General features: G+C 41.5%; 1 protein-coding gene across 2 annotated transcripts in view; it reads left to right on the top strand.

The window, feature by feature from the left end:
* The window catches only part of LOC140212485 (transcription factor 12-like), a 169,484-nt gene extending 149,509 nt beyond the window's left edge, over positions 1–19,975 (top strand). For both annotated transcript variants that reach the window (XM_072283361.1, XM_072283352.1), the window contains 5 exons: positions 3,993–4,113; positions 6,724–6,892; positions 9,974–10,203; positions 12,912–13,053; positions 14,105–19,975. In XM_072283361.1, the coding sequence (XP_072139462.1) occupies positions 3,993–4,113; positions 6,724–6,892; positions 9,974–10,203; positions 12,912–13,048 (657 nt within the window). In that variant the 3' untranslated portion in view covers positions 13,049–13,053; positions 14,105–19,975. The remainder of the gene's footprint in view (positions 1–3,992; positions 4,114–6,723; positions 6,893–9,973; positions 10,204–12,911; positions 13,054–14,104) is intronic.
* Positions 19,976–21,132: the final 1,157 nt, after the last annotated feature.

Here is a 21,132-nt window from a genome sequence, read left to right as displayed (position 1 = left end):
CTGGTAAGACTGTGGATCGATCAAACTGCAATGCAAAATCAGTTTGATAATTCAGATGGAAAGAAACTACTCTGGTGGGAGAATTCAGAACATGAAGGCTTGAAAATTAAGCATAGGTTGTCAAGGGGCGTAGGTTATGAAGCTTCATAGAGCTGGTAGCGGAAATCTGAAGCTCTTCACCACTAGTATCCGGGAATAATCCTCTCATCCATTGGTAGGGAAATCTGATATCCTTACTCTGCAGATATAATACAAATACGAGGTTTGCAAAATAGTTTTATATACTGATTTTCAGCAGCCAGTTTTCATCCTGAAATAAGAGATAATTCATGGCACAAATCTGCAGACGCTGGAAATCCAAGCAACACACACAAAATGCTGGAGGAGCTCAGCAGGCCAGGCAGCCTCGATGGAAAAAAGTAAACAGTTGAATAGATGCTGCCTGGCCTGCTGAGGTCTTCCAGCATTTTGTGTGTGTTGGTAATTCATGGCAGTTGATTTGAAAGACTAGAGTAGATGTGCAGAGGAAGTTCCCTATGGTGGGGGAGTATAAGACCATAGGACACAAACTCAGAATTGGGGGGGGGGGGGGCGTCCTTTTAGAACGGAGATGACGGTGGATGCTATGTCTTTAGATGTAGTTATGGCAGAAATTGATTCTTGATTAGTCAGGACATGAAGGGATATGGGGAAAAGGCAGGGGACTGGGGCTGAGGGGCAAGTGGATCAGCCATGATGAAATGGTGGAGCAGATTTGATTGGCCAAATGGCCTAATCCTCCTCCTATGTCTTATGGTCCTATGGTATTATTATTAGAATATGTTGGTCTAGAACGATGCACAAGTGAATACTTTTTTCAGTGCAAAACAAGTGAAAATTAGGTATATGCAGGGTGTAACATGATTGCAACCATATCCAAATCTTGAAATTTGTGTGCCTCTGATCTACGGCTTTCAAGGGGGCTGAAAGGAAAAAACTTTGAAGCAGAAAGGGGTTAAAGATCAGGATTTCTCTGCCAGTCACGGAATTACAAGAAAAAGGTTTGTGAGATAGCTGGAAGGACCTGATACCATGCTGAATCTCTAAAGTAAATTAAAGTTAAAGGTTTGCACTGTTTTGGGCAAGGAGCTGGGGAAATTGCTCTATTTAGAATGGGCACATATTCAGTGGGCCAAAGGGCTTCCTTTGTACCACAGTTGGTTGATTGTAGAACAGCTTAGGGAGGGTAAGTAGCTATTCTTGTTTGTAGTGACTCCGTTGCTTTCAGCAGCACAGACCCATAGAAAACAGGGCTGAAGATCTTTCCTGTGGATTAAAGCCTGCCTTGAGCATTAAAAGTACATCCTGGGCACTCTAATATGACCCCAGTATTTACTTCGACTTCTACCCCTCTTCCTTTCCAGTCCTGATGAAAGGTCTCAGCCCAAAACACAGATGCTGTATAACCTGCAGCATTTTCTGTGTCCTGAGTCTACTTTGCCCTGGTGTACAATTCCCAAGTGCTGTTGACAGACTCTGGCGCCACCTAGTGCTCTCAACTCAAACTGACAACTGCATTTTAAATCCTTCCACGTTGTCACTTGACTTTGGTTGTAGTCAGAATCAGAATTAGAATCTGGTGTCACAAAATTTGTTGTTTTGCTGCAGAAGTACATTGCAATACATAAGAATTGCTGAGTTAAAATGGGAAAGATGTAAAATAAATGAGTAGTGCAAGAAGAGCAGTGGTGAAGTAGTTTTCATTGTCCATTCAGAAATCCGATGGCGGAGGGGAAAAAGCTGTTCCTAAAAACATTGAGAGTGTGTCTTCAGGCTCCTGGACCTCCTCCTTGATGGTATCAATGAGAAGAGGGCACAAAAAGAGAGAGAATGGGGGTCCTTATTGATGGATACCGCCTTCTTGAGGCATCACCTTTTGAAAATGTCCTCAGTGCTAGGGAGGCTAGTGCCCATGATGGAGCTGACTGAGTTAACAACTTTCGGCAGGTTTTTCTGATCCTGTGCAGTAGCCCCCACCCCCATACCAGACGGTGGTGCAGCCAGTCAGACTGCTTTCCACAGTACATCTACAGAACATTGTTGGATATTTGGTGACATACCAAATCACCTCAAGCTCCTAATGAAGTATAGCTGCTGTCTTTGTAATTGCAGCAATATATTGGGCCCAGGATAGATCTTAAGAGATGTTGACACCCTTGAACTTGAGAGAGCTGCTTTCTTGACCTTAGGTTGTCCTAGCACCTTACAGCCAGGAGCTACTTTTTGAAGTGTCTCTGTTGTAATATGGACACAGAACAGCCAATTTGTGTACACCTAGCTCAGACAACCCTGATATCACCTGCTTGTGGTTGTGGGATAAATAATGACCCCACAACAATATTGATAATTTTCCTGCTCTCCCCTTCAACACAACAATCTCCTCATGCCTAAGAAGCCAGGTGGGCCTTTGTTTTAATGTCTCAGAGTTTGGCACTACTTCAAACATTGCTCCAGTTAGTCCCACTGCCATTCACATAATTAGACCCTCCTTTGAAACTTTCCCTGTGCTTGGGCTCCCTCAGAACAGCACAATGCTCTTCCAGTGGCATAAGAGCTCTGGACTGGGATTTGAACCCACAACTTTAGGATTTGTGCTACTCACTGAACTAAAGCTAATGAGAGCCACAGAGCTGTGTTGCACAGAAAACAAACCCTTCAGCCCAACTCCTTCATGCTGACCAAATGCCTAAATGAGCCTGAATTTGGCCCACATCCCTCTAAACCCTTCCTATCCGTGTACCTGCCCAAATGTTAATTTTCTTAACTGTATCCATCTCTGTACCACTTTCTCTGGTAGCATGTTCCATTTACCCACTAACCTCTGTGTGGAAAATGTAACTCTGCAGGTTCCTTTTAATCTTATAAACCACATGCTCGAGCACGTGCGCTCACACACACACTCACACACACACACCGACACACACAGGTACAGGTATCCCCCACTTTACGAAAGTTTGCTTTATGCCACTTCACTTTTACGAAAGACCTACATTAGTACCTGTTTTCGCTAACCGAAAGAAATCCGAAGAGGATTTTTGCTTTTACGAAAGGAAGTGAAAAGCCAAAATAGCGTTCAGCATTTGTTTTGCAGCGAGCCGTTATAGAGCTTTGAACTGCGTGAGATTTTCACTACGATTGACAGTGCTGCAACGATTACAGAAAAGTATGACTTTAATTTTGAAAGGGCTTGTAGGTTTAGGGCAGGTTTGCAGGATGTTTTGAGTGCTTACAAAGAACTGTATGATAGAAAAATGAGTGAACCTTCCAGTGTGCTTGCTGTCTTCCCGATTCTGGTAAGTGAAACTACACAGTACATATACTATTTCTACTTTATATAGGCTGTGTATTTATCATATCATATTCCTGCTTTTACTACACGATAGTGTTATTTTAGGTTTTATGTGTTATTTGGTATGATTTGGTAGGTTATTTTTCGAGTCCGGGAACGCTCAAAAATTTTTCCCATATAAATTAATGGTAATTGCTTCTTCACTTTACGCCATTTCGGCTTACGAAAGGTTTCATAGGACCGCTCTACTTTCGGATAGCAGGGGAAACCTGTATTGCCTTCATCTAAACATTAAAAATTAAAGATAATCTTTATTTGTCACATGTACATTGAAATACACAGTGAAATACATCATTTGAGTCAACGACCAATGGAGTTGAGGATGTGCTGGGGGCAGCCTACAGGTGTCACCATGCTTCTGATACCAAAATAACATGCCCACAACTTATTAACCCTAACCCGTATGTCTTTAGACTGTGCAAGGAAACTGAAGCACACAGAGGAAACTGGCATAGTCACAGAGAGAATGTACAAACTCCTTACAGACAGCGACGGCAACTGAAGCCTAATCTTACTACTGGCGCTGTAGAGCACTGAGCTAACCACTATGCTATCATGCCACTCAGTATTGGTCCTAACCTTGTCTTTTGCTTATCTTCCACAGGCAACCACTCATCGGGATGACGCAACAAACGTCCACTCTAGTTTGACAGGTCTGCCCACTGTGGTGTCTGCAGCCTTAGCAGCAGCAGGACTCAACCACCAGGCTCAGGATGTGTGCCGAGGTAAGGTGAAGCGAAAGTGATACATTTCTAATCAATTCCACTGAGATGTCACTGCTGTATTTATTTATTTTTGTGAATTTATAGATTTTTATGTCTTTGCACCTGTACTGCTGCTGCAAAACAACAATTCTCATGTCATATGTCAGTGATACATGGTAGCATGGCAGTTCGCGTGATGCTATTACAGCTCGGGCCGTTGGAGTTCAGTTCCAGCATCCTTTGTAAGCAAGTGTGTATGTTCCTTCTTGTGAGTGCGGGGGTTTTCTCTGGGCGCTCTGGTTTCCTCCCACAGTCTAAAGAAGTACCGGTTAGTAGGTTAATTGGTCCTGTGATTAGGCTCGGGTTATATCAATGGGTTTTTGGGCAGGGCAGCTCGAAGGGTCAGAAGAGCCTCTGCATCTGTAAATAAACAGATTGTAGAAAGGTACAGCACAACAACTGGCCATTTGGCCCATCTAGTCCATTCTGAACCATTTAAACTGCCTACTCCCATCGACTACTTGTCAACACTCTCACAACCCTCTGAGTGAAGAAGTTCCCCTTCATGTTCCCCTTAAACTTTTCACCTTTCACCCCGAACCCATGACCTCTGGTTGTAGTCCCACCCAAGTTCAGGGGAAAAGCCTGCCTGTGTTTACCCTACCTATACCCCTCATAATTTTGTTTACATCTAGCCAATCTCCTCTCATTGTTCTACATTCCAAGAAATAAAGTCCTAACCTATTCAATCTTTCCTTGTAACTCAGGTCCTTCAGATCCAGCAACATCCTTATAAATTTCCTCTGTACTCTTTTGATATTACTTGCATCTTTCCTGTTCATAGGTGACCAAGGCTGCACACAGTACTCCGAATTAGCATCACCAACTTCAGCATAACACCCCATTTCATGTACTCAATACTCTGATTTATGAAGACCAATGTACCTTAATAAATAAAATTTGGTACATGCTGCAGTATAAGCAGAAAGAGTATAAGGTGTGGAATTCGGGGGTTATGGATGGTTTCTCCAGTCGGGTGTTGAGTTAGAGATTGATGTGAGAGACAGCATTGAGTCAATGGGCCGATCGATCTTCCCTTTTGTTGTAGATGATAGATGATATGAAAGAAATCTTTCCTGCATTGTAATGATTTATACATACAGTGTCATAGAAGCATCAGATGGGATGAATCATGGCTTTGTTTGTTTTCAAGGAAGGTTAGGCAAGACACAATATTGATCCTGACTAAGTGAAGCTGAGTGCTTCTCCTTTAAGATCCCTTTTGTTTTGGCTGAACTTTGACTGTCTTTTTTATAGAAGAAGAGTACAGTACAGGAACAGGCCATTCGCCCCACAATGTTGTGCCAAACCAATTAAAAAGCAAATCAAAAGTACCCAAACACCAATCCTTCCTATCTACACCATGTCTATGTCCCTCCATTTTTCTTATATCAATGTGCCTATGCAAACATCTCTTAAAATCCTCTAATGTATTTGACTCTACCACCATACCAGCCAGCGCATTCCAGGCATCTGGTACTCTCTGAGTAAAAAACCTACTCCTCACATTCTCCTCAAACCTACTCTCTCTCACCTTCAATGCATGCTCTCTGCTATTAGATATTTTTACCCTGGGAAAAAAGATACAAAGACACTCTCTGTCCACTCTATCTATGCCTGTCATAATCTTGTAAATCTGTATCAGCTCTCCCCTCAGCCTCCGGCACTCCAGAGAAAACAACCCAAGTTTCTCCAGCCTCTTGTGATAGCATATGTCCTCTAAACCAGGCAGCATCTGGTAAATCTCTTCTGCACCCTCTCCAAAGCCTCAACATCCTTCCTATAGTGGGGTGACCAGAACTGTGTGCAATACTCCAGATGTGGACTAACCAGAGTTTTATAAAGTTGCAACATCACCTCCTGACTTTCGAACTCAATGCCTTGACTAACAAAAGCAAGCATTCCATAAAGCCTTCTTAAACACCTTATCCACCCGTGTAGCCACTTTCAAGGAGCTATGAATTTAGATCCCAGGATTTTCTCTGCTCAGCTAAAGACCTTGCCTTTAACACAATGTACTGTCTCCTTACATTTTCCATACTGAGGTGCAACACCTCACATTTATCTGGGTTAAACTCCATCTGCTATTTCTCAGGCCATATCTGCAAATGGTCTATATCATACTGTATTCGTTGCCAGTCCTCTGCACTTTCCACAGCTCCACCAATCTTGGTATCATCCACAAAGTTACTAACGCACCCATCTACGTTTTCATCCAGGTCATTTATACACATCACAAGCAGCAGAGGTCCCAGTGCAGATCCCTGTGAAACACCACTAATTGCAGACTCCAGCTTTAATAAGTCCTTTCAACCACTGTCCTCTCTCTTCTATGCGCAAGCCAGTCCTGAATCCACACAGCCAATTCACCATGGATCCTATACATCTTAATCTTCTGGATTAGCCTCCCATGGGGAACTTAGTTCTGGGCTCTCTTTTTGTATCACAATATCAAATTTTATATGATCACATTTCTAAGAATGTTTCAGTTGTGTAAGTTGTCAATTAGCTCCATGAAATATGGCAAAAAAATTAAGTTTCTTGACTGATCGTGGTCTTGATATATTTTAGCTGCTTTCACGTCAGGATCGCAGGCACTCTCTTCCACCATCTCCATGGAGACCAAAGGAGATGAGAAGGAGAAGGAGAACAGCTTGAGCTCCCAGCTGGAAGATGACTTGTCTGAGGATGACGATGGCGAGGATCACAGGAAAGACAAATCAGGACGCAGCCGATCAAGGTAAAGAAGGCATGGGGAGATTTAACGTTGAAAAAAGCGCAAAAGAGGTCATTATCAACTATAGATCTACTCAGGTTTAATACCTAAGCCCCGAGCTGTGCCCTAGTATTTTTCATCATCTAATCATCACCATAAGTATAATAATCGCACATAAATTATTACTAAATGTGTCATCCTTACCTCAATAAAATATTTAGCAGGCCAGAAGGTCACAGTTCAATTCTGAATGTTGTGGCATGGTAATGTAGCAGTTAGTACAACTCTTTACAATGTCAGCTATGAATGGATCAGAGTCCAGTTCCCACTGCTTTCTGAAAGGAGTTTGTATGTTCTTCCCATGGCCGCATGGGTTTCCTCTGGGTGCTCCGGTTTCCTCTCACATTCCAAAGATGTATGGATTAGGGTTATTAAGTTGTGGGCATGTGATGTTGTTGCTGGAAGCATGGCGGAACCTGCGGGCTGCCCCCAGCATGTCCTCAGATATTTTGGTCATTCAAGATTCAAGATTGTTTAATGTCATTTCCTGTACACAAGTGTAAAGGAGAATGAAATAATTGTTACTCCAGATCCAATGCAGCACAAAATAACACAATCAAATAAAGAACATAATAACAATAATAATAATAATAAACACAATAAATATAAATACATTAAATTAACTTATATAGATAGATTGATTGTATATATAAAGTGATGCCAGGCTGGACATAAAGTAACTGATGGAAATATTGAAGTATTTGTGGAGTAAGTGGATGGAGGTATTGATCAGTCTGACTGCTTGGGGAAAGTAACTGATTTTGAGTCTGGCGGTCCTGGTATGGATGCTACGTAGTCTCCTCCTTGATGGGAGTGAGACAAACAGTCCATGAGCAGGGTAGGCGGGATCATTCATGATTTTACTGGCCCTTTTCTGGCACCCTTCTGTATTTATGTATGTCCTTGATGGTGGGTAGGCTAGTGCAGTAATGCATTGGGCAGTTTTGATAACTCATTGTAGAGCCTTCCTGACCACCACAGCACAGTTTCTGTGCAGTGCAGTGATACAGCGTGTTAGGACAAACAATGTGTTTCACTGTACATGGAAATATACATGTGACAAATAAAACCAATCTTTACTTTATTAGATTTGTACCCAATCCAAACTGAACCTTAGAAACAAATAGAGGTCATTAGCGCAGTGAGAATTTGCACTACCCGTAGCATAGCAATGCTGCCCTCATGCCAGATTAAGAGATGATCATTGTGAAGCCCTTCAGGAAGCAAGGCCATGGAGTGACCAAATAAAGATCAACGAGTCCTACCTGTCCCAGTGGTATCTCATGAATGTTTCCCATAGCCTTTCCTGTTTCATGATGTCTTTCCAATAGCTACTTGACCACAACTGCACTCGATACTCCAAGTGTGATCTCATCATTGACTTGTACAGTTCCACATTACATCTTTAGGGACTGTTTGCTTTCTATCAAGGTCCATACAAAAGGAAATGCTGAGACTTTATAAGACATTGATCAGAGAACATTTGGAGTTTTGTGGGCCATTTGGGCCCCATATCTAAGAAAGAAGTGCTGGCATTTGAGGTGGTCTAGGACCATTGGACACAGATAGGTTCTTGATTAGTCAAGGTCAAAGGGTTTGAAGAGAAGGCAGGAGAATGTGGTTGAGAGGGATAATAAATCAGCCATGATGGAATGGTGTAACATACTCGATAGGCCAAGTGACCTAATTCTGCTCCTGCGTCTTAAGTTTTTGTATTTAACTGAGTACACCTTTTGCCACAGGTAGATGCAAAGATCTCATAATACATTATCAAAGAAAGGCAATGACATTCTCCTCGGTGTCTTGGGGCCAAAGGTTATCTCCTAATCAACATCACTAAAATAGATGGTCACATCGGCTGAATATTAGAGTAGATTCATCTCCTGTATCTTGCTCCTTTTATTGTAAGGAATAACAGTTTATTCTGAATTCTGTTGGTGTTTTTAACTTGTATTCCCTCAATATTGCAATGAATTGATCTGTATAACAGTATGCAAATACCTCAGTACACATGACAATGATAAACCAAGTTAACAGTTTACCACATACAACAAATATTAGAATTAAATATATTTGAAAAAAGGCCCATCATTATCAGACCTGACCGACAGGAGTCATCTGCCACTCATTTCCAACTCATCACTTGCAGTCTGTTTAAACCCAGTTCTTATCCACAGTACTTGTTCACCCATCGAACCAGTCAGTTGCTCTTAGCCTTCAGTTATCTTGTCATGTTTAGTATCTGTTCTCTCTTGTTTTGTGGCTTGTTATTTTGCAGTTTATTAGTAAAATATCATTCACTGCTAAATTGTCTCTGCTGCTCTGCTTTTGGGTCAAGCCTCCTCTACATTTCCTGACAATTTTTGTTTCTTATGCTGTCCTTCATAGCTCGCTGGAGTAGAGAATGCCAAAGATTCAAACCTTTGAGTGAAGCAATTTCTCAGTATGTGTCCTCCTACTCTGGTTTAAGCTCTTATTGATCCATCCCTCTCAGTCTTAAACCTCTGCAAGATCTTGTTCAGTGTGGCTCAGAATCCACAAACATGGTCAGTGACCAGGTGAATCTTGGAGCTGGAAGAGCATCCATCTCAGCGCCAAGTTCTGGGATGGACTGTGTGCCCGTGGGTGGGGGAGGAGTGGTGTTGATGGGAATGAGCCAGGGTCTTACCTTCCCCCTGAACCAGAGGGTCAGAGGTGCCCACTGTAACAATCAGCCTCACTAACCCCTGCTCAGACACAACAAAGCATCACAGATCCTTTGGTGCCCTGACCATTGACTTCAGAGGCAGTAAGGTGATACACACTCAGTGGCCATTCATGTACACCTGCTCGATAATGCAAATATCTAATCAGCCAATCACGTGGTAGTAACAGCATGCAGACATGCTCAAGAGGTTCAGTTGTTTTGACCAAACATCAGAATGGGGAAGCCTCCTCTACACTCCCTGACAATCATACCTGTTGGATTTCTGAGAGGGCAATCTGAAAGGGAAGTTTCTGGAAACAAAATGTTAAAGGTACAGAACCTGTTTGGATTTGTTCCAGCAATCACGAGGATGATGACTTGAATCCGGAGCAGAAGGCTGAGCGAGAGAAGGACCGGCGGATGGCAAACAACGCCCGTGAGCGCCTCCGTGTACGGGACATCAATGAGGCATTTAAGGAACTGGGTAGGATGTGTCAGCTTCACATGAAGAATGATAAACCACAGACAAAACTTCTGATCCTCCACCAGGCTGTCTCTGTCATTCTGGGGCTGGAGCAACAAGTCAGAGGTTAGTTGGAGAAATATACAACCTGTCACACATGGTCACTTGCACAAAACATATAACATTGTACTCTATTGTTGAGATTTGGTCCCACTGACTTCTGTGCGTATGCACTTTAAGTCACCAAGCTCTCAATGGGATCAATCCGTGTAATAGGGGGTCAGTTAGTTCACTTTAAGAATCAAGTCATGTCAAGTTTATTGTCATATAACTATCATCATGTATAAACTGTCAAATGAGACAAAGTTCTCTGGAACAGGATGTAAAGCACAGTGGTAAACATAACACACAATAACTTAGGAAAGTAAGGATAAAATCTACAGAGGAATTATGCATAAATAAATAAAGTGCGTAAATGAAATAATATCAGCTACAGAACAGATTAACTGGTGACACTTTGAATGTGATGCAGCAGTGAGTTCAGAAGCCTAATGGCCTGAGGGAAGAACCTGTTTCCCATCCTGACTCTTCTTGTTTTTATGCATCGGAGTCTCCTGCCTGAAGGTAGAAAGTCAAAGAGGATGCTGGACGGATGGATGGGATCCTTGATAATACTAAGGGCCGTGAGTACTGATAAATGTCCCCTATCATCCATTCAGGCGTCCTCACTGTCCTCTGTAGGAACATCCAGTTCGATGCTCGGCGGCTCCCATACCAAATGGCAATGCAGCTTGTCAGGACGCCCTCAATGGTGCTCCTGTAAAATTCAGTTAAAATGTGGGGATGGGGAAAAGGAAGCCTCGCTTGCTTCAATCTCCTTCGGAAGTGCCTTCTTGTTCAGGGAGGTGATGTTGAGGGACATTAACAAGAATGTAAGAAATGAGTACAGGTGTGAATCATGATTGATCTTAAACACTTTCTCACCCATTCCCCATATTCCTCCATTTCCCCCGTATTTATACCCTCAATCTCGACCTTGAATGAGTTCGGTAAATAAACATCCACAATGTTCAAAGTTCAAAATAAGTTCATTATCAAGTACATATATATGACTATATACAACCCAGAGATCCGTTTTCATGAGGCCATTCACAGTAAATCCGAGAAACATAATAGAGTCAATGAAAGACAGCACCCAATAGGACAGACAAGCAACCAGTGTGCAGAAGACAACAAACTCTGCAAATACAGAAGGATAAAAAAAATAAATGAGCAATAAATATTGAGAACATGAGATTAAGAATCCTTCAAAGTAAGTCCATTGGTTTTGGGAACAGTTCATTGATGGGCGAGTGACGTTGAGTGAAATTGTCCACACAGGTTCAGGAGCCTGATGGTTGTGGGGTAGTAACTGTTCCTGAGGCTCCTGTACCTTCTACATGATGGCAGCAGTGACAAGAGAGCAGGGTCTGAGTAGGGTGGGTCTTTGAGGATGGAAGCTGCTTTCCTGTGACAGTGCTCCATGTAGATGTGCTCAATGGTGCACGGTCTCTGGAGCAGAGAATTCCAAGGATTCACAAACATTTGAACATAGAACCTTACAGAACTGTACAGGCCTTTGGCCAATGACATTGTACCAATCTTATAATCTAATCTAAGATCAAACTATCCCTTCCCTCTCACATAGCCCTCCACTTTTCTATCAACCATGTGCCTATCTAAGAGTTTCTTAAATGTCCCTAACATATCTGCCTCTACCACCACCCCTGGCAGTGTGTTGCATACTCCCACCACTTTCTATGTAAAATACCTATTTCTAACATCCACATTATACACTCAGTGGCCACTTTATTAGGTACACCTAATAGTTAATGCAAATATCTAATCAGCCAAGCATGTGGCAGCAACACAATGTAGAAAAGCGTGCTGATATGGACGAGCAGTTCAGTTGTTCAGACCAAACCAGAATGGGGAGGATATGTGATCTAAGTAACTTTGACTGCGGAATGATTTGCGGTGCCCGATCAGTGGTTTGAGTATCTCAGAAACTACTGGTCTTGTAGAGTTTTCACACACAACGTTCTAGAGTTTTAAAAAAATTCAATGAGTAGCAGTTCTGTGGGTGAAAATGCCTTGTTAATGAAAGACGTCAGAGGAGAATGGACAAACTGGAAGATGACAGTAACTCAAATAACTACACATTATAACAGGTGTGTGTAGAAGAGAACTTCTGAATGCACAACATGTCAAACCTTGAAATGAATGGGCTGTAGCAGCAGAAGACCAATACACTGGCCACCGAGTGTAATTTCCTCCAATTACCTTCAAAGTATGCCTCCTTCTATTAGTCATTACTGCTCTGGAAAAAAGGCTCTGGCTGTCCAGTTGATCTTATCATTTTGTACACCTCTATCAAGTCTCCTCTCATCCTCCTTCACTCCAAAGAGAATAACCTTAGCTTGCTCAACCTTTCCTCATAAGGCATCCTGGTAAACCCTTGGATAAGTACAGGTAAATTTTGCTCTTATCTTGGTCCTACTCCTGGAAGTGTACAAAGTGGTTGTTTACCACAATACTGTAAGAACTTTGCCATGTATCGCCAGCGCCATCTTGGCCCTCTGAGCCACAATGCCTGTGAGTATATACTGTGGCATCACCACACTCGGTACATTTATAAAGTACCTCATTAACTATCATATATTTGGAAACATCCTGAAAGCAAAGTGATGGAAATAATAATATAGGAAGGATATTCTTGATTTAATAGTGGTATTGTTTAAATATAATTTTGGAATATATTCCTGAGACAGAAACCACATCATTTGTTCCTACAGAACGGAATCTAAACCCCAAAGCTGCTTGCCTTAAGAGAAGAGAAGAGGAGAAGATTTCTAATGTCGAATCCACGTCTGCACATATGGTAGTTCATCAGGGGCTTGGTGACACTACCAACCCCATGGGTCATATGTGAAGCAGGTAGATACCAGTCTTATTTGAAACCATTTATATTTTATGAGGGGCAGGAGGGAAACCAGATGGTTTCTGAATTATGAATCTGGTCAAGGTTCAAGATACAGGTTTATTTGTCGTATGTACATTGAAACATCCAGTGAAATGTGTCGCTTGCCTTAACAACCAACAAAGGGTGTGCTGGGGGCAGCGGTAAGTGTTACAACACATTCCAGCGCCAACATAGTATGCCCACAATGGCTGGCAGAACACGGTAGCATAGTGGTTAGCGTGACACTATTACAACTCGGAGTGTTCGGGGTTCAATTCCGGCGCTGTCCGGTTTCCTCCTATGTGAACTACCAGTTAGTTTTCTAATTTACTTAGTGATATAACACCTCAGTCTCCTCTCATTTACCTCGTGATCTCAATGAGATGTTCTTCAATAATTACCTATCAATCTCCACTTTAAATATACACAATGATATCACTCCTTAGCAGCCTGTGGCAAAGAATTCCACAGATTCACCACCCTCTGGCTAAAAAAATCTTTCTCATCTCTGTTCTAAAGGGATGTCTCTATATTCTAAGGTTGTGCCCTATGGTTCTAGACGCTCACACTATTGGAAACATCCTCTTTACGTCCATTCTATCCAGTCACTTCAATAATTTAGGCCACGGCATACGGAAAACTCTCCTGCAACATCTCTGAAATGGTGGCCATGGGATCTTTTATGCCCATTTCAGAGAGCAGACTTTAATATCTCATCTGGTAAGGCTCTGAGTGTGTCATTTCCATTTTCAAGGGGGGTGCTTCAACTCACAAATCCAACAATAGGGAAAATGCTCTCCCCTACATGCTAGAAAATCTCCCTCTGCCAGCTTGAACTCCTTCCATCTCCCACACCTTTTTATTTTGGGTTCTGCCCCCTTCCTTTCCAGCGCTGATGAAGGATCACGGCCCAAAACGTTGACTTTTTATTCCCTTCCATAGATGCTGCCTGACCTGCTTAGTTCCTGCAGCATTTTGTGTGTGTTGCTCTGTCATTAATATTCTGTTTCTTCACTTTTATTTTAGGGCAGAAATTACAAGTGGTCTTCGTGAATTTAAAGGAGGAATTTGGGCCCCCTCCATTTTGACTGGATTTTGCATAAGATTCTGTTGCAACAAGACACCAATCTTCTGAGCAAGGAACATCCCAGATTCAGTTTTATGAATGCCAGAGGAATGCAAAGCAGAACTCTAGGGATACTGTTTCCACCTATCCCACAACTGCCCTTGTTACCTTTCCATTTAATGTGCCTGGAGTTGGATTCATCAACTGAAGAGTTGCTTTTTTTAATTGTCTTTTAAATTGTATCATCCTTTTCTTTGAGAAATATTTTCTTTCAAGGTCGTCTTAAACCAGGGGTTCAAAAAGATTTCTCTTGTTAGCACTTGATTAATATCCAGAGTTGGAGATGTAGATGGTGAGGGGAAGAGGAAGAAGTACCTGACCTTAGTTCAAAATAAGCCGGAAGGGGAAGAAGAATATTCTTGGGGATGAATGGTGACTGGGGTGTTGTAAACTTCCAATGTGGTTCATCACTGCTGATATTGTATTCACCCGACGTCCATTTGATGCCAATGAGGATGGAGAAAGTGATCATTTGCAACCTTAGTCTCAGTGGAGGGTCAAGCATTTCAGACATGATGAAGTAAATCCCAATTGATTCCAAGTCAGTGGACGTCTTTTTAAAGAGGCTGTATTAATCATACACCCGATATAAACACCCAAGTAGTCCTTTAACCCCCATACCTGTAATCCTAATCCTGCCAACGTGTCCTTTATTACGAGCCCTTAGGTTTCCTATCGACTTCTTCCTGAAAGTTGGCTTATTTGATCACTAACTTCAGGAATGCATTCCACAGGCCTTTGTGCCTCTGTGTTCTATCCTTGCTTTTAATCTTAGGTTGTGCAGAGTTCCTGAGGCGTAAAGATATTTTAGTATCTCTTTTTTTAAAACATGAGAAGGAAAATTGCATTTTCTAATCATGATACTTACTACTTTTAGTAATAGTACTACTAAATGTAAGTAGTACTTTTCTAATAAGTACTACTTTCTTACTGCCCATTATGTCACTGGTGTTTAGGGCAGCAATGAAGGTCCTTTAAGGATTCTTCATTGCTGTTTCCATAACAATTTTTCTTTTGACCAGCCAGGGTTGTTAGCCCTGAGCTGAAACCCCAAACCTGGAGGACTGGTAGACCATACTTAGTTTGGCTTCTACCCTTTGACGTATCTGGCATGGGTGACCCTACCAAGAGCCAAAGCACAGGGACCTGATTCCAGCCAACAAAACTCTCTGAGTCATGGAGGCACACAAGCCAACAAAACCTGATAAGGTTGTGGTCCTCTTGGAGGAGTGATAGGAGATATTAAGAGGATAATTCTCTGGGTGGGAGGAAGTAACATGAATTCTGTATGGGATGAGTTTTAGATTTTCTTTTCAATGTGGCCAAGCTATAGAATTTCGTAACAAAAGATGACAGAGACCACTGAGACATCAAATGGCTTGCGTAATCCTGTATATTCCATTTCCTTGTTCTCCAGTCTTCATCCAAGTGGAAATTGCAATGGGATGCAGTAAGAATGGGTTATTCTGATAGTGGTGGGGAGGGGGAATCATGTTTCTTTTAAAATTTGGATTCTGAGTCTAACCTTTGAACTCTTAATGCTGAGCAATAATATTCTGACTGTTGTTCTGATGGATTTTATTATTAGCAAAGCTCAGTTACTTGAACCCCTGTTTATACTTTGGATTTCAACTTCCTTAGCTCTGTATTATGGTGTCCCTCTTTTTGTTTTCTTTCTGGGAATGGAATTGGAATTTTAGAATTTTTTTATGATCATGATTAACATAACAACAATTGAAATAGTATGAAACTGTTTCAGAGAGGCTCCATTTCGGAAAGCACTTGCAGAATTGAGTAGAGCCAGAATGAGACCATTCATCTTTTCGTGTCTATTTGGTTTATTTGATAGAGCCATCTAACTATTTTTGCCCCCTACTCTTATGCCCATTCACGTATCAGTCCAATTTTCCTTTGAAGGTTACAATTACATCTGCTTCTACCACCTTTTCAGTGAATGGATTCAAGCTCTGACAGATTCCTCTTTTGCCTCTTCTTCGTTTGCCGAAGATCTTAAACTTACAGATCCTCCTGCCAGTGGAAGCAAATATTCTGTAATATCAAAATACTTTACGATTTTGATATCTTGACCTGAATCTGTTCTGCCCAAAGGGGAGTTTCACCATATGAAGATTAGACTTATAAAGATGCTGACTCTTACAGAGTTATATGTCATCAGGTTTTTCCCTCCACTAATTGGTTTTCCAAATTAACTGATGAAATTGAATATCGAACCTCCCCTCACCTGTCCCAGAACAGTACAGGCTCTTCGGCCTGCAATGTTGTGCCTTTCTTTTAACCTACTCCAAGATCAATCTAATCCTTCCCTCCCCCATAGCCATCCTTTTTTCCATCCATGTGCCTATCTAAGAGTCCCTTAAATGTCCCTAACGCCTCTACTACCACCCCTGGCAGCACGTTCACTCGCCCACCACACTTCATGGAAAAAAACATATCTCTGACATCCCCCAATACTTTCCTCCAATCACCTTAAAATTATCTACCATGGTATTATCCATTTCCATCAGAAAAAAAACTCTACTGTCCACTCAATCTACGCCTCTTATCACCTTATACACCTCTATCATGTCACCTCTCATTCTCCTTCTCTCCAAAGAGAACAGCCCTAGCTTGCTCAACCTATCCTCATAAGACATGCTCTCCAATCTAGGCTGCATCCCGGTAAATCTCCTCTGGATCCTCTCTAAAGGTTCCACATCCTATTTGTAATGTGACAAGCAGAACTGAACACAATATGTCAAGTGTGGTTTAACCAGGGTTTTATATAGCTGCAACATTATCTCGCAGCTCTTGAACTCAATCCCCCGACAAACGAAGGCCAACACACCATATTCCTTCTTAACCACCCTATCAACTTGTGCGGCAACTTTACAGATAATGCAATTATTGAGTCCATGTAAATCCGGCATTATTTCAGAATGAGGTGTCCTGGATGAGTTTTTCCTTCCCTGTTGCAATTGATACCCTCCCAAAAATGCCCTGTAGCCCTTCCTACTGTCCGGAAAGGTAAGAAAGAATGGGAACAGAGGCACTTCCGAGATCTCCCCTCTCACACACACACTCCCAAATTGAGCAGGTCTCAGACATTCCTTCAATTGCCCCCAGGTAAAATCCTGGAGAGCAAATTGACTTATCCTCTGAAATGGTAGTTTTAAAAAATTGCCTTTAAATTAATCTCCCGTCAGAAGCTCTAGATGCAATATAACAGTACATTGTTCTCTGCCTCCTGTGTTTGTGAACTCAATGGTGAAACAATATATAATGTGCTGATATACACAAAATGCTGGAGGAACTCAGCAGGTTAGGCAGCATATGTGGAAAGGAATAGAGTTGACGTTTCGGGCCAATATCCTTCACCTGCTGTGATCCGCCAGCATTTGTGTGTGCTACTTTGCATTTCCAGCATCTGTTGAATCTCCTGTTTACGATGTGCTGATGCTGCTATATAGCACATGTTGGTGAGAACTGAGAATAAATTTTGAGCCTGCTGTCCATATTTAGTTGGCAAGTACAAAATTCTCTTACTCTAGCCCTACTTGATCAAGCATTCTCATGTGAAGTACTCCTGAGTCTTGGGATATCCCTTGCTGCTGGTTTTCATGCCCATCCATTCCTTTAACAGCCCCAGGGAATAGGGACACATCTTTATCTTAATAGAGATGAAAAGCTAAGGAAAAAGACATTGATTTTTTAGTGACTGAGCTTGGAACTAAAATGACAAAGAGATTTCTGTAGATCTGAAGTCCAACAAAAACTGCTGGTGATGCACAGCAGAGTGTTTGAAAAGGCAGGCTAAATCGTTGGGCAAAATCCTTTGTTCCAGTTACAGAACAGCAACAGAATAAGAGAGGGTGGTTTTGCTCTGTCCTGTCAGGAGTGGTTTGCTGTTACTGCTTCACTATAAAATATGGTCTGTACATCTTCAACTTTTTATTTTTGAAATATGAATAGAAGAGGCCGTACAAGTGGCCATAACATCTCAGGAAACGTCTTAGGGTACAAGGCAAGGACCATGATAATTCCCTGAAGATGCGAGTCGTAAAGAACAGGTACATGTGTAACTTACAAAGAAAACCAAAATCCAACCTATTTTTCACTATTCCTAAGGTTTTATACAATAGTAATCTTTCGTACAAAGAAGTTTGAAACTGCAAAATATTACTCTTCATAGGTATTCAATATTTACAAAGAAAATCAAAAACAAAAGTTTGGAGCAAAAATGTTTCTAAGTTTATTTTACTATATTATGTAGAAGGATTGTAGTTTTTTTTTTAGTGAAGCTGTTTATTGATGCTGTATAAAGTGACATGGTCACTTTAACAAAATGATAGGACTTTGCTGCAGTCTAACCTGTGTGGTGGTCACTCATGAAAAAAGAAATTTCTGTTAAATTTTATACCAGCCCTATTTCAATGTACTGGGGATGTGCATGCTGCTGTTGAGTGAATTATTGATGTACATAAAAGTGTGGGCACTAATATTTTCCAGGTATGGAAAAATGGTTGTTAACATTAGCGCCTTGGGAATTGTAGAGTATATTTGGTCGGCTTAATAAATTGCACCCCCACTTGTTGTTTTGGGAGGGTGGGACAAGGTGGTAAAGGGATACTTTCCTTGTTACCATAGAGTCTTAGTTACCACAGCATAGAAACAGGCCCTTTGGCCCATCTAGTCCATGCTGAGCCGTTATTCTGCCTAGTTCCATCGACCTACACCTGGGCTATAGCTCTCCATAGCCCTCCCATGCATGTAATTATCCAAAACCTCCCTTTAGTGCTGCAATTGAACCCACATCCACCACTTCAGATGGCAGCTGGTTCCACACTCAAATCAAATCAAATTTAATTATTGTTCAACCAGCCAAAAGGAACAGCATTCCTCTGGGGCCAAGGTGTAAAACATACACAGCACATTCAAAATAGCCAAAAAAAACACTTCGCCATGCAAAAAAAAAGCACATAGTTAGCCCAAGACCCAGAGTTACACGTCCCGCAAATTGATGGTACAGTTCCAGGGAGTATGCATCAAAAATACACACATGCAATCCAGCCCGTTATTCCACCCATTGGACATTGGGGGACAGCTCCCAACCAAACAAGGACGCCACCTCCAGCACCTCCTCGCCTGACTGAAGCAGTGGCCAAGCTTGCCATACTCGCACCATACTCTGAGTGAAGAAGTTCCCACTCAGGTTCCTCTTAAACATTTCACCTTTCACCCTTAACCGATTGCCTCTAGTTCTAACCTCACCAAACTCAGTAGAAAAAGCCTATTTGCATTTACCCTCTCTATATCCCCACCCCATTCTCCTGTGCTTCAATATGAAATAGGGTGGGTGTAAGTCAAGTGGAATTTTTTTTTGCTTGGGAGGAAGCTATTTGTAACTGTAAGTCTTAACTATTATGATCTGGGCTTATAATAAGGGGAAAGTGGGTGTTATAAGCTGAGATTCATAAAAGGGTGACCACACAACACAGGCTTCACTGTATATCCAAAGTAGTGCACGGTCTGATAATTGGAGAGGTCTAGTAAAGTTTGTCCACCTCTCCACTGTGGGTTAGTAACAGGCAAAATGTGATAGCACTGTGATCACATCTCGACACGGTCCACCTGTAGTTTGGGATTAACCTGTTTACCACAGAAATTTTACTCAGTGATCATGAGTGTTCACTCAAGAAGGGAAATGACTTTGAAATATTAGAATCTGTTTCTTACAGTTTTAAGGAAAATTTTGTATTCTTTCAATGGCAATAAAAGAGATTTTATAAAACTAACCAGTTCTGAGTATTTTTTGGAAAAATTTATTCAACAGGTGTCTAATTATCTTCAGTAATCAGATCTAAATAAGAAATCTCTTTACTGCTAAGGGAATGCTGTTTCTCAGATTCATCATTACACCGCGGGACCATCTTCTGTTAGAGGTGGGTGTAAAATAGCACACAGTACTGTGGATGTATCGTGCAGAGCATTCTAACTGGCTGTAACACCATCTGGTATGGGGTGGGGGGCACTACACAGGATCGAAATAAGCTACAAAGAATTGTAAACTTAGCTCCATCGTGGGCACTAGCCTCCAGAGTATCCAGAACACCTTCACAGAGCAATGCGTCAAAAATGTGGGGTCCATCATTCAGGACACCCATCACCCAGGTCATGTCTTGTTCTCATTGCTACCATCAGGAATGAGGTACAGAAGCCTGAAGGCAAACCCTCAGCAATTCAGGAACCGCCTCTTCCTCTCTGCTATCAGATTTCTGAATGGACAATGAACCCATGAACACTACCTCACTACTTTCTTATTTCTATTTTGCACTACTTGCTGTAATTCATGTTTTTTTCCTTTATTATTATGCATTGCAATGTACTGCTGCCACAAAGTCAACTAATTTCACAACATACGCCATTGATATTAAATCTGATTCTGATGGTAAGTCTCCCGAATCCTGAATTAATATTTCTCTCTCTGTCATTACCACTAAAATTATTGTTTCTCAGCACATTGCTGTTTGTGAAGGGTAACTGTATATAAACTTTCGTTATTCCATTATGATGTTCAGTATGCTTTTTAAAAGTACTTTTGGATTGAGAAGGAGGACGTCAGAACCCCTGAGGTGTGTAAAAGTATTAGTATTGGTAATTTCAGTTAAGATGGCAGCAGGCCCAGATGCAGCAGCTTCTATGGGGTCAACCAAAGGTGTTATTGTCCCATCAGCGCGTTGTCATGGAATAAAATAAAATTTAAGATTAACAATATTTTTAATGGAAATGATCAGAGGATTATTGCTTTAAATATATATAGTACAGTTCCTTACAAATACAGGTCTTTTTATAGAATTTGATACAAATATAAACATATAGGATTTAGATATCCTGACCCATACTCCAGTTCAGAAGGTGGCAGTAATATGCC

The sequence above is a fragment of the Mobula birostris genome, chromosome 2 (genome assembly GCF_030028105.1).
Source record: "Mobula birostris isolate sMobBir1 chromosome 2, sMobBir1.hap1, whole genome shotgun sequence".
Classification (NCBI taxonomy): Eukaryota; Metazoa; Chordata; class Chondrichthyes; order Myliobatiformes; family Myliobatidae; genus Mobula; species Mobula birostris.
This window is presented reverse-complemented; position numbering and strand designations above follow the sequence as displayed.